The 25,881-nt window shown below is 39.9% G+C and overlaps 1 protein-coding gene across 1 annotated transcript in view; it reads left to right on the plus strand.

Moving 5' to 3' along the window:
* RDH10 (retinol dehydrogenase 10 (all-trans)) overlaps positions 1-14,617 on the plus strand; it is a gene marked incomplete at its 5' end in the record, with an annotated part of 24,973 nt that extends 10,356 nt beyond the window's left edge. The window contains 4 exons of the mRNA XM_009995571.1: positions 9,218-9,316; positions 10,672-10,817; positions 11,151-11,282; positions 13,216-14,617. Of these exons, the coding sequence (XP_009993873.1) occupies positions 9,218-9,316; positions 10,672-10,817; positions 11,151-11,282; positions 13,216-13,339 (501 nt within the window). The remainder of the gene's footprint in view (positions 1-9,217; positions 9,317-10,671; positions 10,818-11,150; positions 11,283-13,215) is intronic.
* Positions 14,618-25,881: the final 11,264 nt, after the last annotated feature.

Below are 25,881 nucleotides of genomic sequence, written 5' to 3' on the forward strand. Positions count from 1 at the left end.
CTGGCTGGAGAAGTCTGCACATATACATTTGTTCCCAAGTTTCACTTCAGTCTAGACTTGTATCTTGCTTGTTTTGCAGTGTAAGGCAAACTAAACACGTAGCTGGGCCTCCAACAGCCCTCTTACCATGCCATCCTACCTACTACTAATCCTTTTCAGCTTTTAGATTAGTTTGGCATTTGAAATTCACAAGAAACGTCATTGGCAACTTATATTCTGCACTGCTTAACACTGCTTAAAACACTTTCACCCTGTTCATTGCTAGCTGGTGAGAATCAAATATGATTGCTTTGTTGAAGCTTTAAATGCTGTTAAAATTCAAAGCAGGCAGAAATGTCCGTGAGGGCTCGGAATACCTTAAGAAGCTGTTAAGGGAGTGTAGTTACTGGAAGGCATCTAATGGACAGTGGGTCGTAATTGGGTTTTGAAAACACTGTAGGATGTGTGTGTTCTGGACTCACCTGAAGATATGTTAATTCCACAATAATTTTATCTGGCTGGTTTGCTTCATTGGACCCTCTCTTCAGCTGAAAGGACTGGAGATCAAAGGAGAAGGAGAAATGCAAGTAGAACAGATACTGTTTTGGACAGAGCAGGGTGATTTATTACAGGCAAGAGCTCCTATAGGGGAGATACAGGAGAGAGATGGTAGAATTGGCATCCTTTTAAAATTCTGTGTTGGTAAACCTGCAGTTAACTTAGGGACAAAGAGTGCAAGGTTGCTGGCTTATGATCTTACTCTTCTGTAAGAGGAAAAACAATGGGCTATTGAGCAGAGAGTTGATATACTTGATGAAGTGGTTGAGGTTGGAAGAGATCTCTGGAGGCTGAGGTCCAACCCTCCTGCTCAAGTAGGACCACCTGGAGCCAGTGGCCCAGGACTGTGTTCAAACAGCTTTTGAACTTCCAAGGATGGAGAATTCCACAGCCTTTCTGGGCAACCTCTGAGAATGTGCTTAATTTTTCATAGCCATATGAAATTGAAGAGTTGCAAAAACTGGAGGGAAGAGGTATAAATTAGTGATATACATATATATATATATCTAGACTGCTTCATGTATTTGAAGCAGTTCTACATCAACAAAGCAATATCTGCAAGTACAAATGGAAGTAGACAAGTTGGTGTGCCTGTGTGTATGTATACAGGCAAGCCCATTAAAGGTAGCTAGATGCTTCCACAGAAATGTTTGGTGGCTTATAGTCATTATGAAGATAAGGTGCTTTATGGGCCAAGCCTTACATTTGATCCTGGGAATAATTTTGAAAGCATGTAAAGCTAAAATCTGATTCTTAGGAAGAAATAATATAAAAGTTTTCAAGAGCAGAAACATGGAGCCTGCATACCGATAACATAAAAGGTCTAACTTCCACTTGCTGATACAGAAATAACAAGGGTAGTTCAGCTTGAATACCTGAACTACTTCATGCCCAGAAAACATGAAGTAGTAGCTTCTCCTAACAGAAGTGAAATGTTACTAAGAAGAAGTCAGGGCCACCACTGGCTGTGTTCTGTTTACCAAAACCTCTGCCCTGATTGTAAAGTTGCACTCAAAATCTAGAGTGATGCAATGGCAGGGAATGCAGAAAAAGCTTTATGTGAGAGAGCTGGGAGTTTGATTAGCAGCGGACTGCTGTAAACCTTACGTGATGATACCCTTTTCATCTCGACTCTAAAAAAGTTTCTGAAAAAATAATTGTCTCACTTAGGTAGCATTCTTGAGTACTTAACCTACACTTCAGAACAGAGGGAGAGTTAATCTGTTTTCTACTTCTGTCGTGGTTACCCAATTTGGGATAAGTTCACAGGAAATTAAGCTCTTGAAAGAAATGGAAGGGGGAGACAATGTAGTGACATGATAAGGCAACACTAACAGAAGTTTCTGTTGCAATCTCCTTTCCTAGGCACTTTTCATATCCCACTCTCTGTAGGCACAACCTTTTTCAACTAAGCCTTGTTAACAAACTGTACAAAAGGCAGTTTAGCCAGGCAATGTTCAGTCAGCCTAGGCATGGCATAATTAGTTCTAGTAGTAAAGAGTGGAAATCAATGATTAATGTTTGAGAGATAACTAGTGGTATTAGCTTCCTGTGAATTTTTTAACAGCATTACTTATCTTATCTTTACTGTCTGCCCATTGTAAACAGCTTTGTGGCACTAAGTTCTGGTTAAGGAAACTACTTAATTCAGTTTCAGCTTTCTTCTGATATACTCAACATGAGTTGACTCCACGTAAGAGGAACCACTGGAATAACTGAACCATTCATAGGAAATAGTGGTAACTATTTGCTTTGAAAATTGAAGAAATTTTTAACTAGATGCTAAATACTACAAATGCTAAATACGGTAGTAATGTAAATATGGACTGTAGCATACTTTAGCAAATGGCATGTCAGATGTTTGTTGCTACTAACCCACTTACTTCAGTAAATAACATTTAATTTCATTTTGTGCGACTTTGGTGCTTCTCAGCTGATATGTCTGTTGAGAAGCAGGATTTTTCTGTGTATAGATTGGTCATGAGGGTGCAAAAACCAGGAATGTTGTTTACTAACATAAATTAATAAAGAAGTAAAAACCAGTGTTTCAAGTAATAGCTTATCTTTTTACTAAGCTAAGACTTCATATACTTCAAAGCGGTATTTCTTGGAGAGTTGGAGAGAGGAAAGAAAGATGCTTATTTCTCTGTTAATAAAATACAGTTTTAACTTAATTGTTGTTGCTTTTCATTGTGACTTAATTCTTGAGGGTATTCACTTTTTATTAGCTTCTCTTTTTAACCTGAACTGTCTGCAAATGTAGGATATCCACACTATTGGGTTGTGTCTGGCTTTGCTTCCTTGTTACTCATCATGGTTATAGTTTATCTTGTTCTTTCATGAGCTTCTGGTTGCAAGGCAACTGTAACATTATTACTGTGCATGTATGTTAAGCATTAACTGCTGTTGCAGTTCCATATTAAAGGAATCCCCATGGCCCCAAAACAGTGGGGTTTTATGTGAAGGACAAATAAAGCTTTAGTGAGAAATTGAAGGTTGTGTTGCCTGCCAGGAGCTAAATGACTAACGGGCTCCTTCAGAACTGAAATATTGGAAGGTCTATCTTTGTTTTGAATGCAAGGCCTGTTCAAGGCACACTTGAGGGCAGTCCTTGAATAGTTTCGTGCTTTTAATACAGCTGTCTTTGGAAGCTTGGCTTGAGGACATCATGATCCTTTTTGCTCTGAAAGGATCTGGGTAGACCCATCAACAGTCCAGAGAAATTTGTGAGTTCAATTTATTCATGACTTTAGGAGGACTGGGTAATTCTGGTGTATTTTTCATTATTGTTTCTTGAGAAAGAAACTGAAGATCAAAAATAGCACTGATTTCCACAGCTATTCAAATATTTACTTAGACAGTGGCTAATTACCCAGAAGGGGCCCAGCACTTCTTGAAAACAGTTGAGAGACATCTGAGCTCCTTCAAATCACAGCTTTGGTCCCTCATGTTAGCAAGGTCAACAGTAGTTGTAGACTTCTGTCTAGCTTCTATATTCAGCCTGTTACTGTCAGACCCGTGTCCTTTGTGCTGTGCAGTCTCTTTACTGTTCGTCAAGACTTGGTATTTTCATGTAGTCTTAGCACAGTTACTAATCTCATCTTAACCTATTATTTCAGGGATGCTTGTATAATGGATTTTAGGAAGGCTGTGGAGATAATGTGGGAAAAAGAATTGAGATGATAGTGTAAATGACAAGCAATTACAGTTCTCATTGGAACCAAATAAAAAAGCTACAAGGAAAACAAATAGTTAAATCTAGGCTTGTAACTTCATGCTTTATGAGAAGGCATTTTGGATATTACAGCCTCTAATTTGAATAAATTCTCCTTTGAGAGTTACAGAGTTCTAGATTATACTTTAAAGGCCTCTTCTAAATGACTTTCACTATGATCCTGTAAGTGAAGTTTTACCCCGTGTTTATAAAATGTATTTAAAGTGGTTATCTTCTGAAATAAGCTTGGCCGTATGGTTGTAGCTGAAAATAACTTCAGTCTATTTACTGACAAGCCTGCCATGGGGTTTTTCTGCCTTTTAGGCACCTCTTTTTGCCTTTTACCATGCAGTAGTTCCGAAGTGCTGCCTGGTTTGGACAAACCTTTTATAAGGCAAGACTGCCACAGTCCTGCCACAGACTCCTGGCATCTCAGTTTCCAGAGTCATCTGGATGAGTCGTTGGCTAATCACACTCATTTTTGCTTCTTGGGTATGGCTGAATAATGTTTAACATGAAGACAAAACATCCCGTTTACCCAAATGTTGCCCTCGTTTGTACCTCTCTGCAGCTGTCCCGGCAGTCAAGAATAACTGTGACTTGGGAGGAGATGTCTTATCTGTTATATCAGTACACCACTGTTGATAACTATGGCGATATAAAAACTCACCTGTTTTGATCAGTCCAGAAAAATAGCCGTGATCCATTCTTCTTACCTGAAGGGATTGCATGCAAAATGAATTATTCCTTTGGCATGAAGGAATTTCTGCCTTGCAGTAAAGTGGCTTGATCATAGCATCAAAATAGTTTAAAAGGGTTGTTGATCATTGATGGAAGGCAGAAAATATGAAAAAAGGTATTGAAAAATGGAAACTTGAAGTGCCTTATGTGTTGGCACCTGCTTTATTTCTTTCTTTGTTATAAAGACAACTCTCTAAATACGAGGTGGCATGTACTTTTCCACTTTGTGCTTTCTGCATTCAGTATCCATTGTCTTGAGCTGCATACAGCTAACATTGTTTTCTGTGGATGCTTGTTTTCTACTTTAAGAATAATTAATCCAAAATTTAATTAAAAAAATCACTTTCCCAAACACAGTATTTCTTCATATTCTTATTTGGTGTATTTAGATTAATTTGTCTTGACATTGCAGCTGTGCTGCTCTTTGTGTTGCACAATCTTTTCAGTTTTGTTTCATTAAGAATGGAACTAAAGAATTTGGGGAAGGAGAGGGAAGAAGTGCTAGACTGTTAGAAGTTAATTTGCCGTAAACCAAAATGTTGAGAACAGATTACGAAAGCTATGAAGTGACATGTAAATGCTTGTTCAGTTTCACACTTGTGAGAAATAAGTCATTAAAGCTGTGTGCACATGAAATAGATGTTTGGTTACTGCTATTGGGAATAGTTTGGTTTTACTGGTATATTCAGAAGCATAGAAAAAAATGCTTAGAAGATTAGGAACTAATCTCTATGTTCTAAAAAAGTCAAAGATAAAAGTAGCTTGAAAAGCTATCTCTACTGTCTGTTCAGAACAGCTTAATATGTTCTTTTTAGTCTACCTAGCTGCTGTATCTGAACTATATTGCAGGTTAGAAAGCTCATGTTTCTACTATGCTTTTGAGTTTTGGTTTGTTTTGTTGTGTTTTTTTTTCTAAAAAGAAAAAGCTATTTCTGAGTGAAGAGGTGGCTTAACTTACTTTTCTTGATGTTGAGCACTGCGTAACTTCCCTGATTTCTTACCATGATGCATCACACAATTCATTTCATCCACCATATTTTACTTAGTGGTTTTTCCTCAGCGTTGAAAAAAGTGTGTTATGTTTGTCATTAACAAAAGACCCAGCTCTGACTTCAGTACTTAAATGTTTTGGTTAAGTATCTTCCTCTGCAGCTGTGAGAGGTAAAACTGAAACCTAAAGGATCAAACCAGAAGGCAGATAGTTCAATTAAATCACTTGAGTTGATTTGAATTATTTTGGGGGCCTGGTTCATGACCCCTAATGCCATGGACAATACCACATTTCCTGCTTGGTATCTTCTAATACTTTTTTTTTTTTAATGAGGATTAGCATGTCCATGCATCACCTCAGAAGACTAATGTGGGCTGTGCTACCTGTTCAGATTCAACTCCAGATGGGATGGCCACCCAAGAGGCATCTTGCTCCTGAACCAGTTGAACCCTCAACTAGTTTCTCAGCAGCACAAGAACATAGAAGACTTCAGGTCTGGTAGGCAGATGTAGCTGAAGCTGAAATAAACTAGAAACAAGAAACTAGGTTGATCTGGTTTATGTAACAGGCAGAAAAACTGGGGATCAGAGTATGGAGGAAGCTGCTTTGATCAAGGAAGTGGGCTGTGCCAAAGGCTCAGTAAGAACACTGATTTATTTGGGGAATGCTTATGCCACGAAAGAGAATAACTTCACTTTGGGATTGTTTTTCCCAGCAAGAGGAGGCTGGGAGGAGCAGTGGGCAAGCTTTTACTCTGAGACTGGAAATGCGTCCCCCCATAGGGTGTGTCTGCCTCTGACAGTGCTTGTTTTCAAGTTCTAACTCCCAGCTGTAGCAGATGGCTTGAGGATGGCAGCAACTGAGATGACTTTCTCTGTCATCCATTTCACTGAGACTGATAGTTGACTGCTAAGTTTTGTACCTATGATAGTTGTGCTGTCTTTATAGGCTGTGTCAGGTTCAGGTTTTAAATGGATTTGCAGGATAATGTCGCATGATAAGCACAGAGGCCTGCCACAAACAGATTGTTTCAGAACACTGAGATCTCATGCAAAGATTTCCATGAATTGCTAATTGTCTTCAGAGCAGAGTAGTTGTGCTTTTTTCATTGTGGCCCTAAATGGCCTTTTTTAAGAGATGACTTACGTGAAGTGACTGTGGTTCTGCTGCTGGGAGTTGTTCCGGCTACACTTGAATTGCTGAAGATGTCACCCGAAAGTATCCTGAACAGGGTTTATTCATCATGTGCCAATTTCTTCTTGGTTGATAATGGGTTACTTTAGCCACAAGCTCTGAAAACTCAGTCTTTGTAATCTTCATGCTTTGAAGGAGTGTAGCATGGTTGAGTGGACTTTCTGAAATTTACTGCTTTGCAGTTGCTCTAGTTATTTCCCATGTCTGTGTACATGCCTGTGAAAATTCTCCTATTCTTCAGCCATAGATTAATATAGACATTTGTGAACATTTTTATAGTTCATCATATTCAATACCAAAAAAAATAAATCCCCAGTGTCATAGTAAAGATAATAGAAAAGCCAGTCCAACAAATCTTAGTGCACTAGCCTGTTGTTTATCTCTTGGAAGAAAACAGTTATTAATGCCTTAAAAGTGATAGGGGGGGTGAAAAAACCCAAAACTATTACTGCTTCTTTCCCTTCTGTCTCTCCCCCAAGAAAAACTCCAAGTCGAGTGTCTCTTCATTTCTTTAGTTGCTGTGGTTTGCAGCCAGAGCTTCAGTCTGCTTTATCAAGCCTTCTGGCAAGACGAGGTGGCAATCAGTCATTCCAATGTGATGTGGATAGATAACTGAGACATAAGTGGAAACTGCTGACGGAGCTGACTAATGCTCTGGAGGGGAGTAAATTGTTAGCAGGACTCAGTTGGGAGCATGGATCTCTTACAGGGATGGTGTGGAAGATCAGGGCTAGTGTACACACCATCGGTGTTGGGGTGTGTTAGGCTGTAGATATAACACACTGTAAAACTTCAGTGCTGTCCAAGTGAAACCTCTTACCTTTTCAGGCCTGTGATGACTAGGCTTTGTTGCCATGCAACATGGAAAGAGAGGCTGAAACTTTGTGTGCCTGGCACAGATTAGTTTAACAGCAAACTAAATTCTTGTCCAAGGCTCTGTGTAAGAGGTTTAGAGATCCGTGCCATGAGGAAAGAAACAAATGCAACGCAGCTTGCTCTCAGAGTATTTTTTTTATATAATTAGCTTTGTTATGCAGTTATGACAGAATCTAGGAGTTGTATGAATCAACAGTAGAAAAGGCAAGGAGTCAGGAGGTCTGTTAATCTTCTATCATCTGCCAGCTGTCCAGTGAAAACACTCTTTTGTGTGGTGTTAGGAGGTCTGGATTAGTCATTTAACACCTGCAGGCAAAAATGTTGTACAGGAACATGTGAAAATCATTAGAGTAAAACTGTCCTGACGTCTGTGATTGGAAAATGCAGACAGCATAAGAATGGAATTACATGGATTCAGCTGTAGCTTGGACATCTTTTTAAGATTGCAGCTGACACAACTCAGACCAACAATTAAGCAAGTAGCAAATACTTATGGGGCATTTGCATGCTCTGAGTTTGGATCCAAATGATGTGGGAAGACCAGGTTTCTGGAGGATTAAGCATTCACAGTACCGAGTGAATTACAATAGAATAATAGCTCTGTCATGAATAGATTTATATATTAACTAGGCATGTTTATTATTAAAAAACATTGTCTGAAGTTCTCTGGCAATTTGAAAGTGATCTCATATAGTACACTGGCAACCTGGAAGCTGAAGTAAATCGTGACTACCCATACCATTTTATAACTTTATTTATTTATTTATTTTGCATACACAGTGCTCTGCTTAACTTATTTTAAAAAGTGTTGAGTCAACTTCAGAAAACAGGTATGACATAGGTACACTAGCAGAGGCTGAGTGAATGTATTCAATGTATTGCTTAAAACTTATTTTTTTAAAGGTGTTAAATCTGACTTTGGTTTTTAAACAGAAGCAAACTTTGTTCTAATCAAAGCATAAGAACTGGAGGTTAAAATTAAAATTTCATCTTGAGTTTTGTTTTTGTTTATGTTGAAACTCTTATTATTACCAATTGATAATAGAAATGTCTTTTTAGTTAGAGCAATGTTTATGATTACTAATAAAGATGGAAAGTGATTTAGGCTGATAGATGTTTATGGTATTTTAGATATAAAAAGTAACATCAGCAAAAGTTCTGCTTCCAGTATTTCTTTTTAATGTTAAATGTCCAAGATCATAAGTTAGTTGGATTAAATAACGGTATCTAAATTGCAAAACACAATGTCAATAATTAGAACTGATAATCAGCAGTGGTCTTAACACACATGTGCTAGATGATGTAATTAAACACTTTGCATTCCTTTTTCTGTCTTAAAAAAAATTACTTCCATTTTAGGGTAAAATTATCTCTTTCTGATAACTAGTCTCTTGCAAAAAAATAAACATGTCTGAGCTCAATTGATCCTTTAACCTTAGGGTTTCTGGAGATACAATTCTTGCTGCCTTGCTGAATTCACAAACAAGCTGTAGATTTTTCTCTTGGCATTTTTGACAAACTTAGAAGTTTAAAACCCGTACAGTGATCTTACTTCTAAATTCTTGATAATAACCTGAGATAGAGGTTTTGAACACTTATCAATGTAATACGTTCAGAGTGTGGTTCTTTTGTGTATATTGTTTGTTTTATTTTTTGCTTTATAGACCACTAAAGCATTCCTTCCCAAGATGTTGGAAATGAATCATGGACACATTGTGACAGTTGCAAGTTCTCTGGGATTGTTCAGTACCGCTGGAGTGGAGGTTTGTTAAACTATAGTTAACAATAAATCGGGCACTTTTTGCTTAGGATAAGCTACAGAAAATAAAGTCAGATTTTCAGAGGTACTTGAAAGCTATGATGCTGAGTACTATATCAACACATGGCTCCCTGTGAGTCAGATCCGTAGGACTTGGTCAGCCACTGTATTCACCTACTTTCCAGGGAGACTTTCCACTTAGAATGAAAGCTAGAGACTTCAGAATGCTAAATCATCTTTGAATTACCTGATAAATTTAGGAGCCTGTAAGGTGCCCACCTCCCTGCTTGTGTCAAGATCTTCAGTGCTTAGCTTGAAGCCAAAGGCAAGGATTTTTGAAAGTAATGGTTTCTGTTTTCCTTTTCTGTGAGAAAATGGCTGCCAGCCTTCCCTCCAGAATGCACATCTCACCTGCTTTACTAGGCTCCTAGTTATAACCATTAGGTTGCCAAGTTGCTATCAGTCATTTGAGAACACCAGTTTGGGAGACTTGTTTGGTACATAAAACTAGATTAGGACTAGAGCCTATTATACTGCTTTTTGGGTCATTAACACAAGCACAAGTGGGAACAAAAGGCACTTGCTTCCTGAAAGTTAATTCATGTGTCTAATGGAATAGTGGCCATCCCCTATATGCACAGGCTTCTTTGCGAATAGGTAAGGCTCAATCCAGGGCCTTAGACTGCAGTGTTCTGTAACAGAAATTAATTAAGCTGGTGTAACTTAATGCTTTTTAGAGTATTTACTGTCTTGAGAAAAATACAAATAATTTCTTAGGTTGTGGGTGTGACCACCAGCAGAGGTGGACACATCCAACAGAAAACTTGAATGCTACGGCTGTCTATGCAATCCTTTAATGTTGCTGAATTTAGCGTTTTCAAGAGTTATACAAGCTGTATCTTCTTCTGAAAATTAAATATGTACTTAAATCTCCATTATATCTCCTCTTAAAACTAACCTTAAAAATAAAGCATTTAAGATTTTTACACCTATGCCTTGCCAACTCTCCAGGCTTTTTCAAATCTGACCCAAGGTAGTATTGGGTATCTCAGTCCTTTTTTTGTAACACTTAATATTAAGCAAACGGGTAACTGGAGTAACTTGCCATGTGAGCCTGCCTGATTTAAAGACTTGAAGCCAAGGTAATATCCTCCTACAGTCAGCTTTCCTGCTTTCATGGGTCTGTGCTAATTTCCTTAAAAGTAAAGTGATAAATGAGATGATATGATGCAGTGAATGTCTTTTGTTGTTGCTTTGAAAATCTGTGCAGAATGGCCTCAGATATGCTTTGGCTTTGAACATGATTCATGTCTGTCCTTTTTAAGTTGTCTTTTTTTGTCTTGTTCGTTGCCAACACAGGATTATTGCGCCAGCAAATTTGGAGCTGTAGGTTTCCATGAGTCTTTGAGCCATGAATTGAAGGCTGCTGAAAAGGACGGGATCAAAACAACTTTAGTCTGTCCTTATCTCGTAGATACAGGAATGTTCAGAGGGTGCAGGATCAGGTAAATAAAATTCTCCTTCTGCCCTATGTTTGTAGTGTCATAAAAGTACTAGAAGGTAACTAAACTTTTACCATAAAAATATTAGTATTACTTCTGCTGTAATATATGTTATTGTTACATTCAGAAAAGAGGCTTTCTGAATTCATTGGGTATCTTCTGTCCTTTTGTGCTAGGCAGCACAAGTTTTGAGCTACAGGCTCTGTAACTAAACACTAAATATAAAAAAAGAAGTCTCCTTGCTGAGGCATTCCAAAGAAGTGAGTTAATAAACTTTTCACTGAGGTCTGCAGTCCTTTATGTATCTTATTAATCTGTCTTAATCATATGTTTCAGAAAAGAAATTGAGTCTTTACTTCCACCCTTGAAGCCAGAATATTGTGTGAAGCAGGCAATGAGAGCTATTCTTACAGACCAGCCAATGATCTGCACACCTCGCCTCATGTATATGGTTACCTTCATGAAAAGGTAAAAGCTGAAATGCCAGTTCATTGGCAGTGCAATCTACAGAATATTAGTAAAATACACGAGCATGTCCACTTTCTGGACATAAACACACTCTTACCTACACAGCCCATAGGTGCTGTTTTGTTAGAATTCATAAGTCTCTATTTTTGGCATTCATGAGTGTAGGTTTCTTGTTTGGGAAGCTGCATAAAACTGAGATCCTGTGTATTGTACATCTTTGTTTTACTATTCTGGTGTCTTCCATCTTCCTTAGATTTTATTTTTTTTTATTTAATAGACTTTTGTTTCCATTGTTTGTGTTCCTCCTTAGGAATGGGGCATGAGGCAGCTTCCAGCAAGGAATGTCTATTTGTCTCTAAAACCAGTGTGTAGGAGGCCCTGCATGCAGATTCTCTAGAACTTGCACAGATAGGGTAGCTAAACTGAAAATCTATACATTGAGAACCAATTTTCAGAGTCTAAGTTTGGAGGAAGGGCTATTTAAATTAATTACCTCCTTTGTCCTGTCTAACACAGGATAGCTTTTGATGGGAATTCTGTTTCATCTGTAATCAGGATGACATTACAATGATACAGAGTAATACAGAAGTTGGCTCAATTCCACTGATACAACATCACTTGAGTTCTGGTTTATAGAGAACAGCTTCACAGCTGTTTGTGTTGTGGTTGGTGTTTTTTTTTTTAAATCTGTAGTGTGTAGTAGGAGCCTTTAAAATACAACATTGTCGTATTTTAATTCTGCAAGGGATGGTTGAAACTGAGAACCTTAGTGATTTTTATTCCACTTGCAAGGCAGTGGTTCTCCTCTGCCTCAACTCTCTCATGGTGGACAGGCTTGCCAAAGACTTGAGGAGCCTTCACATCTCACCTGTTACTGTCTCTTCTGCCAACAAATCAAGGCCACTGTCAGCATCTTTAAGAACTAGCTTCTTCAACCAGAAACTCAGAGGGTGCTTCACTACTATCTGCACAAGTAATGCCTTATACAGCAACAGTCACATCAAAGGCCCCTTGGGTTGTTTTGTGTTCACCTTAACTTACAACAGGGAGATCAAAGCTTCTGCATAATCTGTGCCCCAGGCAGCAGCACTTAGATCAAAGGCCCTCCACTGGCTACTGCACAAGCAGTACTAGTGGCAAGGACACCTGTACCAGTGACACTTACTTCTCAGTGCTTCAGTGGCCGTTATTCCTAATGGCTAGATTCTGTGCATTGCTTTCCACTGAATGAGTGTCAGCCAATATTTCTAGGAGCTGAGGAAACAGCATCTTAGCTACCCTTCACTAGAGTCTCTGAGTACTGTATTTGAAATAAAAGTAACATTTTGTGGATGTGGGAAGGAGGGGAGGGTCTATAGCCAGGTATCCATCACATCGTCACCTCTTGGAATTTTATCTCGAGGGGGGAAAAAGGAAATTGCTCTCTTTACTTCAGACCACTCTTTTTGAGGATGGATGATTTAGTTTAGAATATAAGTCAAGGTTGTTAGACATCTGGTGATCAAAGGATGGCATTAACTAACACTAATCCCACATTAAAGAATATCTTAAATATCTAATGACCTCTGCTGATGTGGCTTTGAGCAGATGCTTTGCTTTTAGTAGGCCTTCTGTGATGCCCTTTCCCCCCAACCCCCCACCCCTTTAAAACAAGCTATCACATTGCTTGTGAAGAAGCAGCAGGAAATCTGGTCTAAGCTGAAGGCATGTGAAGAAATAGCTGCTTCTTCTTCCTTTGCTTGCCTGCATGTTTGGGGATCTAAAATTTCAATTTTCTCTGTAAATGTTCCTGTGAAATAAAAAATCCTTTAAATCTCTTAGGAAGCCTCTCCAGTATATATATGATGTTGCTTTTGAAGGAAGAAAGAACATAGTGTAAGTGAAGGATTTGTTTTATGCTGTCATCTAAAATGTTGTGACCTGTTTTTCACAGCATTCTGCCCTTTGAAGCAGTGGTGTGCATGTACCGGTTTTTGGGAGCGGACAAGTGTATGTACCCTTTCATTGCTCAAAGGAAACAGGCTACAAACAACAATGAAGCAAAAAATGGAATGTAGCACTGCTTTGGATGGACTAACACTTAGAGGTGAATACAATGTTACATGACTGAATTGCAAAGTGCACTTGCATCTAACAGGTGCAAATGTCGACATCTTACTGTGGCATTCTCTTGGGTCCTCTAAACCTGTGTGTTGAACTCTAAAAATCAATGGTTTTTTTATATACTGTAAATAAAACTGACTAGAGTACTTGGAAAATGTGATAGGTAAGAGAAGTGAATTTACAATGTAGCTGCCACCATTGTCCTTTAGAATATCACTGTATGTACAGTAAATTAGTCACACTACTTCTTGTAGGGACGTGCTGTGTGATATCTTTTCCTCAGCCTGCCAAGGTTTGTAAGAGCTGTCTCCAATTAGAAAATGCAATGTTTCAGTAATTGTTTGTCACTCCCTGTGTTACTCTGGACGGGGGAGGGAAATCTTGAGATTTAAGCTACTGCTCATGACCTTTTACCAAATTCAAGGACAGTTTCTGAATGCATCTCTTCACTTGTTCACCTAAGCTTTCTAAAGGACACATGGCCAAACTGTGGTGTAATTCTCTTTTGTAGCAATCGTGTGTGTTCTATTTAAACAAAGATAAAAATAAATTTGTAAATCTCTGCCGATTCAAAGGCAAGTGAATGTCTCAGATACTCTCAGAGCAAATGTACTGGGCATCTGGTTTTCTAGGAATGCAGTCAGTGATTTAAATGGACTTTTTTCAAGTCACTTGATTTGAAATATGCTCTGTTCTGTTTTTCTCTATATGTCAGAGTCCAATCTAACATAATGGACTGTATGTTTCTTTTCTTCCTCCTCATTCTCACTTCCGACAGAGTTCTGCTACCCCCCGAGGAAGCTGTTGTATTAAATTTCTGTAACTGGACTTGTGCCTAAAAGACAAAGCAACTCAGCTGAGATACAAACTGTTTATGTAAGTTCTGGTCATATGCCAATTATTAGCAAAGGAAAAATAGGATAACGCCTGATGCAACTCCACGTGCAGAGTATAGAAGGGTGTAAAGATTTGTTTTGAGTTGCTCTCATATTGTAGAACAGCAAATGACATTTTTACAGTATTTTTTGTAAAGCAAACAATTTTGTGCCTTGAATAATTTGGTAATCTGTATTAGTGAAGCATTGTAAAAGTGAACTTCTACCTCTGTATCTTAATGTATACCATCCACTTGTAAACTACTATTGGACAAATTGTGATTACTTTTTTAGAATGTCTTGTTAAATAGTGACCAATGCCTGTGGTTATTAAAGTGAGCCACCTTTTCCTTAAAACAGTGGTTGCCGTGCTTCTTTGAGAACTAAACTAATGCCAACTACTTGTGTCTCTTTCATAGCTCTTCAGTATCAACACAGTTCAAATATTTATTGCTCAGTTCGTATATCCACTGTGTCAGCCATATGGTTTACGATGTAATCTCTTAAGTCACTCAGTAAGTACTGTGAAATTGGGCCTTAGGAACTGACAGTTTTCTCTACTTTATATGCTCATTGATGGAATAACTGGTCAAAGATCTTCTGAAGAATATTCATTTTGGTTTTCTGTGGAGCTTCATTTAGATCTGCATAAAAATGATCTGGTGTGGATGCCGTTTTAATAAATTAAAAAGTAAATGTAGTTTCAGTACAGCTGCAGTTATGTCTACATATCATATACATACAAAAGAAATAAGTATCTATGTGGATAATCGTGTTGTTAACTACGAGTGTTTAGAAATTAGTCTAAAGTAGAAGAAATTGTTTACATTAACCCTTACTCCAAATTCCATGCTCTTTTGAAAAGGCCTCTTAATGACTTCCCCAGGGCCAAATTAAGTCCTGTGCTCTTACAGCGAAGTCACTAAGAGCAAGTGCAGCAAATTTAATTCTATTACAGAGTATAATTTTAAGGCACATTTGGTATTCTAAAATGTCCTGAACTATATTCTTGTCTCAGATTAAGAAGAAACTTTCAGCATTTGAAAAATTTGTACTCAAGACAATTATTAGCCTGATAGAAAAGAAAAAAATAAGCTGACCACTACTAGCAAGTTTCTATAAAGCATCATGACAATTTAAAATGGTTATACACTCAAAAAGCAAGTTTCAGGGCTTGTAAAGTTCTGCTTTAACTACCAAATACATTGTTATCCTGATTTCTCTGAATTTATTACCATTGCAGAAGGATCATGGTCCATCTCAGAGTCATGGAATTGTCATGGTTGGAAAGAACCTCTGAGATCACACAGTCCAACTCTCAACACACAAAAAACCCCACAAAAACACAGCAGAGATGTCACTTAAGATTAAAAGCATGAAAATCCCTGCAGAAAGGCATTTGCTGCTGTAGCTTCACAGTCCCACTGTCCACATAAGGCAGGTCTTCATTTTATTTCAATAATACTCTTGTTTTCATGAGGTGGTATAGATTTTAAGATCTAAGAATGGCTTTAGGTAGACTGGATACAAATGAGGGCAACAGAGAAAAATTGTTTCAAATGTGTGCATACAATTTCACTAAAGTGATAGAACTATACATGCCATTTGTGACAATTTCACTTCTTTCATCTCTTTCCCATTGGTGCCCAGTGACAGGACCAGAGGCAATGGGCACAAACTGAGACACAGAAATTTCCCTCTGAACATCAGGAAGCACTTTATCACTGCTGTGGGTTGCTACAAACTGGTGGGGAATGAACCTGAGAAACTACCATTATAAAATTGTGATTGCTTCCCCCCTCCCCACAACTCCCCAGCTGAACTATCCTTGCACACAGGGTTGGGATTCACTGTCAAAAGCTGTCCGGACACAGTCCTGAGCAACAGGCTGTGGATGACCCTGCTTGAGCAGGAGATTGGATGAGATGACTAACCTCCAGAGGTCCCTTCCTGCCTCAGCCATTCTGTGATTGGCTCCTGATTAGTAGGCATACCGTGAAACTGAATTAGCATCTCTTAAAAGCTTGACCACGTAGGGATGAAATATAGAGTAATTCAAGTTCATATGTCCTATACCAAACTCCTAGATGGACAGTCCTAATGGGTAGTCAAGCCTGGATTAGTCTCATTAAATTTTCATAGCTAAATAAGAGCCTGCAAATCTGGACTTTCACTCCTGTTATAACTGAGATGTATGGAGGGAAAAGCTTATCTATAAAATCTGTGGTGTTCTCAAAGTGACTCTCCCTTCTCTTCCATTCCCTAGTCTTGAAAATCAATCTGGGGTGGGCAGGTTTCTAAATTGGGTGTACACATTAGGTAATTGGAGTGAGATGAGACAAGTCTAGGCTTTGAGTATCTTTGCTTTTGGTCCTAGTGGTTTCCTGTACCATGTACTTGGTTATTTTATGTATTAAAGCAATTGCAGCTTGGAGAACCTAAGCTAGATGCCCAATATAGTACAAATAATTCTTTCCCCCACACCCTGTTAGACCTGTTCGGATGGTAGAGTTAACACACAGTAAGTGTGTACTTTAGCTTACACCATAATGATGTGTGCAGAAGATCTCTAAGTGAGGTAGGCTTATCAGGAACAATACCCTTTTGCTTCTTAACAAAAAAATAATTGTGCAGCAAACATTATTCTTTACATTAAAACACCATTGTAGTCTGTCATAACTTTTGTGTGCAGACAGGCACTGGTGAGCCTTGTCTTCAGAAGCAACCTGGGAAAATTCAGAGGAAGCAAAGCTGTGTAGTGAATGCACATAAATTGAAGGATTAAGTTATGGACCACTACAGTTCTAAAAGTGTGCATCTTGTGCAATAAATGCATTAAACTCTGGACTTGATTACTAATTTTTCTACATGTCTTTGAGTAGATGAGCCCTAAGCATTTGTTCAACAAAACCAGATTATGTAAAGCAAATAGTAATCTGATAAGTATTCAGCCTCAGAGTCTGTTTCTGTGCATTTATGCTTTAAACCCAGGTTTTCCAAGAACCTTTGGGGCTTTTCCATTACTGCCAAGTTCATACCCTGTGAACAGAAACTAACACTGTCCATCACAGATAAAAGGTCTTCTCACAGCCCCTGAAATGAGGCTAGGCAGAAGCAGTGGATGAGGGCACCTGATTTAAGGCTTACTTTGACATGAAGCTCCTAACCCTAAATTCCAGGTGTTAAGTCACACAGCTGCTCCCCTCCCTTGCAAAAAAACAGCCGGGAAGTCTCATGACAGCCCCTGACAAAGTTAGAAATGTAGTTTCATTAAACCCAAAAAACTGGTACCTTTATTAGCTGGTCATGTTTCAGTCTGGCCATTAAATGCTGATCTATGTAATGACAGAAAGTATGACTTCATCATGCCATCAAAGAAACGAAGAAATTCATATTAATTTCATTTAAACATAGTTTAAGAGGACAACCCAAATATTTTAAAATAACTTTAGAAGTAACATTCCAGCTGACATGCTTATCTATCTGCTTAATACTGACAATACACAAACAATTAATTTCTTCCACAAAAAAAAAAAAAAAAAAAAAGGCAGCTTTTGAGCTAAATGATGAATGTGCAGAAGTCAGGATCAAGTGTTTGTGTGTGTGTGTGTAAGTTAAATTGACAGGATGTTTATTTCCCTTTTCCTAAACAGGGCGATTGTAGCTCTTAGCCGAGGAGCTGCAACGTGCTTTGAAAAAAATGAAATCTTTAAACACATCCTTGTTGGTGCAGGCTGACCAAACTGCCTTCAAAATATTAGCCTATTCTGACTGAAAATGTTTCTGCAAACTGTGCCAGTGTCTAAAGTACTGGGATAACTGGAGCCTTTCTTTCCTAATTCAATTATCGACAAAAGCTGCTGTAGTAGGGAGCTGTAGGGAATAGCTGAGCCATTAGGAAAGCTAGTAGCTGTACCCAGGGACAGGTTTTTTAGCAGAAGGGGGGAAAATGGGATGCTAAGGTGACTCTAGGGTTCTATCCCTCCATACCCTGTGCTAACAGCTTATGTTGCAGAGTGTGTGCATGTCCAGCGTCCCACTCATGTGCTGACACCCAGACTTTTCATCACAGCTGCTGGCAGCCATAGTCCTGAGCTCCTCTATCAGTCCTTGTCTACACACATCCCTGCTCAAAAGTTATTATGCTTAAGCATGTGCCTCTGTTTGTGCAGATGAGTGTGTACCCTCGTGTTCTCATTAAGCATAAACTGTTCCAGCCTAACTAAAACAAGAACAATGCTCCAGAGATGTTCTGTGCACAGGAACTTACTCTGGACTAGCCAGTGACTTTTGAGTGCCTGTCATACTCTCATCTACATCAGCTGTCACATCTAAACAAGCTCTTAGTAAATAATTACAAACTTTGATTGGGACATGTCCACTTAAGCTATAGGTAAGCAAATTTAGCTTAAACCTGTTCCATTTTCTTAACAGGAAATAACATTTTGATCCACTGTTTGGAACAAACCTTACTCAATACAGCTTAAATCTTTACATACGTCAGTAGTTAATGGGCAGGTGGAAACGTGCTAGGGTGATTAGAATATTAGGTTTTCCTGTGACACCAAGAGCCAGGAATATTGACCTTTCCAGCTGTTTTACAAAGGAGCTCCTGCCTAGTTAAGCCTCTGGCCTGTAGGTTAAGGAGTTTCATGTCAACAGCATCATCAGAGGAGAGGGTGAAATTAAGGTCTTCAAGGTATCCCAAAATCAAGCTAGTGTCAGTGCTCATCATTTTATGGGTGTCTGCACAGAGGTTTCATCACCAGTTCTTGTCTTGTTACTCCTGCCAGTTCAACCTCACTTCTGGTAGCAACAGTGGGAGCCCTGATGCAGATGCAGCTCCAAGGGACCAGTGTTTCCTCAAGGCCTCCACTTTCCCAGGGCTTGCCTGTGAACTGCAATGCTTGACATGCTGAGGGTTGCCAGCTTCTTGTCCAGCAAGTGTTCACAGTGGTGGGAAATAAGTGTGGGGCAGATGAGACCAAGGCTTCCAATGGAGTGATCATAAACTAGAACAGTCCAGCAAAAACATTGATACATGGATTGTCTCATCTCTTTCTTGGATCTACAATCCAAACAACCTGATAAGAAATACAAGCTTTTGTCTGCTTGCAGAGACTTGAAATAACAATAATTTAAACACTTGCTCTCTATATTTTAATTCTGAACTTACAGAAGTGACCACTTCTCTGGTTGTTTAACTAACAATTTTGACATTTAAAAATAACACGTGGCTCACATAATACATCATCTGTTAGCATGTGCAAAATAAGGCTCTTTGTTCATCCCAGGGCTAAACTGGGAGTTTCTGAGGAATGCTAAGGTTGTTCTGAAAATGCAGGTTGTTCAAGTGATAGTTCAGTCTGTTCTAGCTTTCTTTCAGCTCTTTATTTTGTGTAGCAAATGAGAACAAATGGAGCAATCAGAAGATGTGTTAGTGTCCTTGCTAGAGAGAGGAACAAACTAAGCTCTCTGCAGTAGTGCCAGGTCTATGAAGAGGTCATAAGCTTTGGGAGTAAGGTTTTAAAAATAATTTGAGCCATATTTTAATATGGAAACCTTATTTATAGGCAGAGTGCTTCTGAGCCACAGCTGTTGGTGAGATGGTGTTTTCTCAAGGAAATAACTAATTTCTCCATTACTGAAAGAAAACAGTAGGAACTTTCACGAAGCCATTGTCCAGTCCAGGTTGGGGTTGGGACTGGGACAGGGACTGGCAGAAAATTTGTGCCCAGGTTCTCCATTCCTGGAAAAAGATGCACCATCTTAGCTGAAATTAACAATACAATAGACTCGGAGACAAGTTCTCCCACAGTCTCGATTAAAGAGCTTTCTCTGGCTTTTTGGTATTATAAATATGAAGTCTCCTATGGAGGTTCTCCTCCAAAGACCTAGAGCATGTAATAAAAATGATCAGGTCAGCCAAGCCAGCCCCTTTTTACTGAGGGGGCAAAATTGCACATGAAATTCCGTTACCCTTGAGCTTGTGGCACCCAAGGTTCTTGTCTTCTCAAAAAATGCCTATTTTCATTTTTGCCTTTGTCCTGATGTCTGAATGGTCAGATGTGGAGATGCTGTCAGTGTTCCTAGGATCCACCTTGGGAAGTCGAGCCTTTGTTACTAAATATTTGGAATCAAACCTAAAATTATTCTCTCACTGGGGACTCATAACACAATCTGCTGCCTTGAAAATTCTTACACAAAACAGCTTGTGGGACCAGGATGGCTGGGAAGCGGAGAAACTAATACGGCAGTCTGGGCCAGAGGGAGCAAGGCAAAGCAAAAGCTAAAGCCCCACCGGGAAATTCATTAACCGCAGCTCCTACAGCTGCTGTAACTTCCTGTTCTGTCACTGTCTGGAATTTTTCCTTGTGTCCCACTCCCTGAAGACAATTCCAGTGTCATGGTCAGGACTCTGAGGTTTCTCACCTGTTGAGGTGCTGTGTCCTTGCCTCCTGTCCCTGCCAGAGGTGACGGGTCTGACCCCAGGGGAGAGAGGAACCGAGACACGTGGGCAATGCGGAGCTGCCCATCTGCTGTGTCATTCTCAGGAGGGCAAAAGGGAAGTTATTCACCATCATCTTCGTGCTTTTGCTTCTCTCCCAGCCCGTACTGAGAATTTTCAATTGCCCACAATGAAAAGGAGAGATAGTTACCCCTTGCAGTCTGGCCCATGCAGACCAGTGACTTTTCTAGTCCAAACTTCTGGTGTAGCTCCAAGGCTGAAGAAGTTTCCTCATGAGCCATGGTACAGCACTGTCCGCCTACAGCCCTGTCCACCTACAGCCCTATGAAAGCATCTCAAGCCCTAGAAAAATGAAACATCAGGCCATAGGCAGATGCTATTGGATCTGGCATTTCAGATACCATTTCACCTGGCAGAAAAGAGTGTGTGAGAATGTATGTGTGTGAACAGGAGTGTGCATGGATGGTGAGGAATCTCTGACATCTCAGCTGGAGTGATGTCTGCAGGTAGCTGAAGTGCCGCTGTGGGAAGCTGTTTTCTGTCAAACACCTTTTACTTCACCCCAGATAGGGACCAGTTGCATATGCAGCTTTTCCAAACAGAAAGCCACTGCACATGGAAGAACCTCACCCCTTAAAAAGAGCAAAGCAATGCATTGGTTGCCAAATCCTGGAGACAAGCACTTCCCAGCCTTGTCAGTACCCTCATCTCTGAAGACCATGTCATGCCCACCAGTGCTAACAGCCTCATGCAGCAATACACTCAGGAATGGCTCCAGATCAAGGCAAGCCATTCCACATGGCAACCATGGTTTAATGGCTTACTTTTCAAGAATCAAGGTTGTTAGGCCAGATCTGTCACTTGATGCCATCCAGACAGGCTCCCATTAAGTTAGTAGGCTTCAATGGGAGGTTGAAGCTTTCTCTGTTGAAATAGTCACTGCTTGTGTGACTGCAGCAGCAAAATAAAACTGAAAAAAAATACCTTTTACTCCATAAATAATGGTCTTCTTATTAGATGGCCTGGCAATAGTTTGGGCCAGACAAACTTGCTGACTTTCTACCTGGTGTCCTGTAAAAGGCTCCTACTCTTGTACGGCTTCTCCTCTCCTGTGCCTGTGCTGAAGCCCCCTGCTCACAGTAACCCAGCCATGAGCTTAGGCAGCTGCTGCAGCTCCCCAGCTGAGCCCAAGTGCTGAAGAAGGACAAGTGAGAAACAAAGTGGAGGAAAGCATAAAGGCTTGCAGGAGACCTTCCTCAAAAAGCACTGTGTAGTGGTACTGTGTCTCCAGGCACTGCCTGCTTTGTGTCTGAGTGTTTCACTGAGCTGTTCAGGCTACACATTCCTGGTAAAAATTGTTATTCGGCTCTCACACATTACTGAAAAAATTGTTTGCATGTTATCTTAACTACTGGATTGTCTTGCTTCTTCGCAAATCCTTGCTGCATTCATACCTCTGCCTACTTTCCAAATAGTCAGACAGTGTTAGATCAAACCACAGATTTCAGCCTGGTCCAAGTCTTTGCATTTGCAGTTTGCCTCACTTGGACACTTCTTTTAATTACTAGATCTGCTTCACAGTTCAGACCTGTAGCTGTCTAAGCAGTGAGTGTGGTTGCAAAGAACAGTGGTTATTAGCAAACACATACACTAGGCAGACTGGCATTTGAAAACAAAGCTTAAACACAGAGAAACAGAATTTTATATCTGTCTACCATGCATGAAAAGCTGATCCAGCACAGGAAAACAGCCTCTTAGTTCTTAAATCTGTATTTTGAACTGACTTTCAACCAGGTGTTTCCACTTTAATTTGATCCCAGGCATTCCTAGAGGTGATGTAAGATCCAGATCCACAAGGTAATAATGAAGTCAAGAGTTGAAAATTTATCAAGGCCTAATCTGGCAATTTAGTCCCTTGTAAATCATTTGGTTAGTTATTGCAAGGCCATTTTTACCAACCAAGTTCTCTTGAGACTTAGCATTGACTTCGCCACCTGTTTGACTGTCAAAGAGATAAATTTTCTTGAAGGGAATCCTCCACTCCTGACTTTATTTATGACTGGGGGGAAGAGGATGGATTGACTGGGAAACTTCAGCAGCAAAGCTCTGCATATGCTGAATCAGGGACTGGTGCAATTCATTTAATCTGTTTGATATTACACATAAGGTCTCAAAATGAAACATACAGGATTAAGAAATTCTTCTGGTTTGTTTACTGAATGGAAAGCTCAAATGAAATTTAGTCAATTGCTGCTTTTTCTTCTTTTTTGTGTTGGGTTTTTTTTTTTAAGCAATCAGACTCGAAAGTCAAAATATCACATTAGAGCTATTCTGTAACATAATACTGCATGTCTTTCAGAACACCTGTGTACTCAGTGTCCCAATGGCTAACAGTGTATCAATGAGTTTGAAAAAGCTCCTCTACTGGGAGATAAACAGAAAAACAGGATAATAAAACCAGCTTGATGAGATGGATCCTTCAGCTAACTGCCTGGGTTACAGGAACAAACCATGTGATAACTTGTAAGCTCTAAGCTTTATTACTGAACTGAGAGGCTTGTTCCTTGAATCAAAGATGAAGCAAAATACTTACACAAAGCATAAGCTCAAATTGCTACTCAGGGTTTTTTTTCTGAGCTTTTGTTTTGTTTTATTTCCTTTTAGTAAAGTCCTTTGAAACAGCTGAAACCTGAGTGGACTAGAAGTAAGGAATGAAAAAGAGATTTTAGGTTTTTAATCAGTCCTTTCCTGCACACACCAGTTGCTTCTGACAATATTTTATTGAGTTTCTTCAGTGTGAAATTAACTTATAGTATATAGTGTACTTGTAGCTTATAGCGTGGGTTTGTAGAGAGGTGCTAGGCATGAGCACACGTAGGCACTCCACACAGATCTCAGCCTTGCCTCCTCTCATTCTGTCCCCTAAATCTGCATCCAAACCACACTTTTTATTCTGTGTAAAATCTGACCATGTGGGGAGAAATTTTCTACTGCTCACAGCAGTTTTGCATTTATTTAAGTGGTACTGTATTAAACCCAGCCAATTGATGCTGGTTCTGCTGAAAGGCAAGAAAACATCTTCCATGGCTTCTCTACCTCATCAGTGCTCCCAACCACACAAAGCAACTAGTGTAAAGAAATCTTTTATCTGAATTTACACAGAGTGTCTCCTTTCCTAGGCTTTTTAGAGGCACTTGTTTTGTTATTCTGTAATCTTGGACATGGCTGGCACCAGTGGAGGGGAGGCTGTGCCTCCATTGGCACGAGGGCAGAAAGCTCTCGTTCCTCTAGGCTGTTTTACCTGCCAACGGAGAGGGAACAACCAACAAGCTGCCCTTTATCATCAGGGGTTTTTTTTAAAGTTTTGTGAGAAGGTGTGGGGTTGGGGGAGGGGACATCCTTTCAGCCTAGAAAAATATCTGTATTGAGAGATGCAAACTAAGAAACAGATCAGTGGAGAGGAACTGGCAGAACTCTGGAAAACTGTGAGCAAAGCTGGGAATATAAGTGCATCTTAAGGAACTGGATATATTCTTACAAAGTAAGACTATACTGAGTTAAGGGAATACTCAGGATTTGATTCAGATAGATTTCTCTTCCAACTGTGAATCCTGCATGCTCTTTATGTTCAGCTGTACAGTGGGCAATGCTAGGTCCACAGTCTTCAGTACTGCTCCCATGCTCCCTGGTGGGAAATGGGGAACCAGAGCCGAAGCCCTCAAGCACTTTTGAGGGCACTAGAAATGTCTCCAGGTAGATGGAAGACTTTCTAGGCTCCCTGGGAACACAGGGTCAATCAAACTGTCAGTGAGAATAGGCTCAATATCCTTTCTAACACCCTCTGACATTTCTGGAAAAGACTGACAATCTTTCATGTCCAGAATCCCAGCAGTCCACAGCCCAAAAGACCTTGGGCTGTTTAGAAACCATTCACTCAGTTAAATTCATTACATTACTTTTGATTATATTAATGTTAGCCTTTTTTTGACCCAAACTTTAGCCAAATCTGTGGAGCTGCAGGTGTTGCATGGGAAACCGAAGATGGAGTCAGCTGTCTCTCTGAGGCGATCCTGTTTACTTACAAAAAAATTCGGAAACTATGCTTTCCCTGGAGGTTTCAAGCTGCAGGTGACAGTCCTTTTGCTCCATCTCACATCGCTGTCAGCCAGCCCTCTGCTTGGGATACTAGCTCTCCCCAAGTCTTTCTCAGAATCACATTTCTGGACAAATTTAACAATGCAGACATTGCCCAGGCAACATAGTAAGGGACATGACACCGCAGCCCAATTTTGGGGAGCCTTGGTACTGCATTTTTTAAACTGGCTTGTCATTGACTTGAAAAAAAACAAACAAAACAAAACAAAACAGAAAATGGGCCTAGAATTCAGTTTTGTTACAGACATGTTCCAGAATGTTTAGGTGTGGAGCCATGGTCCTGTCCATGCTGCTTTGCGGGCCTTAGGACCTGGCTTGCTTCCAGCCCAGCTTCAGCTCAAGAAACCTTGGGAAGGCTGCATGATGGGAAAGGCCCTCTGGCATCTAGAGGTAGCACAGCTTTGGCTACTGCTTCATACTTCAGTCAAAATTTCTCAGGTTGGTTCTCTAGAAGAAAGATCCACCCTTTCTCAGGGACCCAGTTTTCTTCTTTCTCTTTTAGCCTATAGGCTAAACGAACACTCAAAGCAAGCTTGGAGGGAAAAAGTGCATCTTGATACCCCACTGATAAAACAGCTGTGGAGAGCAGCTTACAGTTTCAGTTTCTTGCTTTTTGCCTAAGTTAGGACAACAAGACCTGCAAGCCTTTTCCTACCTGAGACAGGAGATCTTCCGATTTCAAAATGCTGAGCAGCTCTAGCAAGCAGATCATAGAATCATAGAATGGTTAGGGTTGGAAGGGACCTTAAAGTTCATCTAGTTTCAACCCCCTTGCCATGGTCAGGAACACCTCCCACCAGACCAGGTTGCTCAAAGCCCTGTCCAACCTGACCTTGAACATTACAGGGATGGGGCAACCACAACTCATCTGGGAAACCTGTTCAACTGTCTCACCACCCTCACAGGAAAGAATTTCCTCCTGATAACTATCTAAATTGACCCTCAGTTTGAAACCATTACCCCTCATCCTATCACTACAAGCCTTTGTAAAAGTCTT

This window comes from Chaetura pelagica, unplaced genomic scaffold, assembly GCF_000747805.2.
Source record: "Chaetura pelagica isolate M959 unplaced genomic scaffold, ChaPel_1.0 scaffold83, whole genome shotgun sequence".
Lineage (NCBI taxonomy): Eukaryota > Metazoa > Chordata > Aves > Apodiformes > Apodidae > Chaetura > Chaetura pelagica.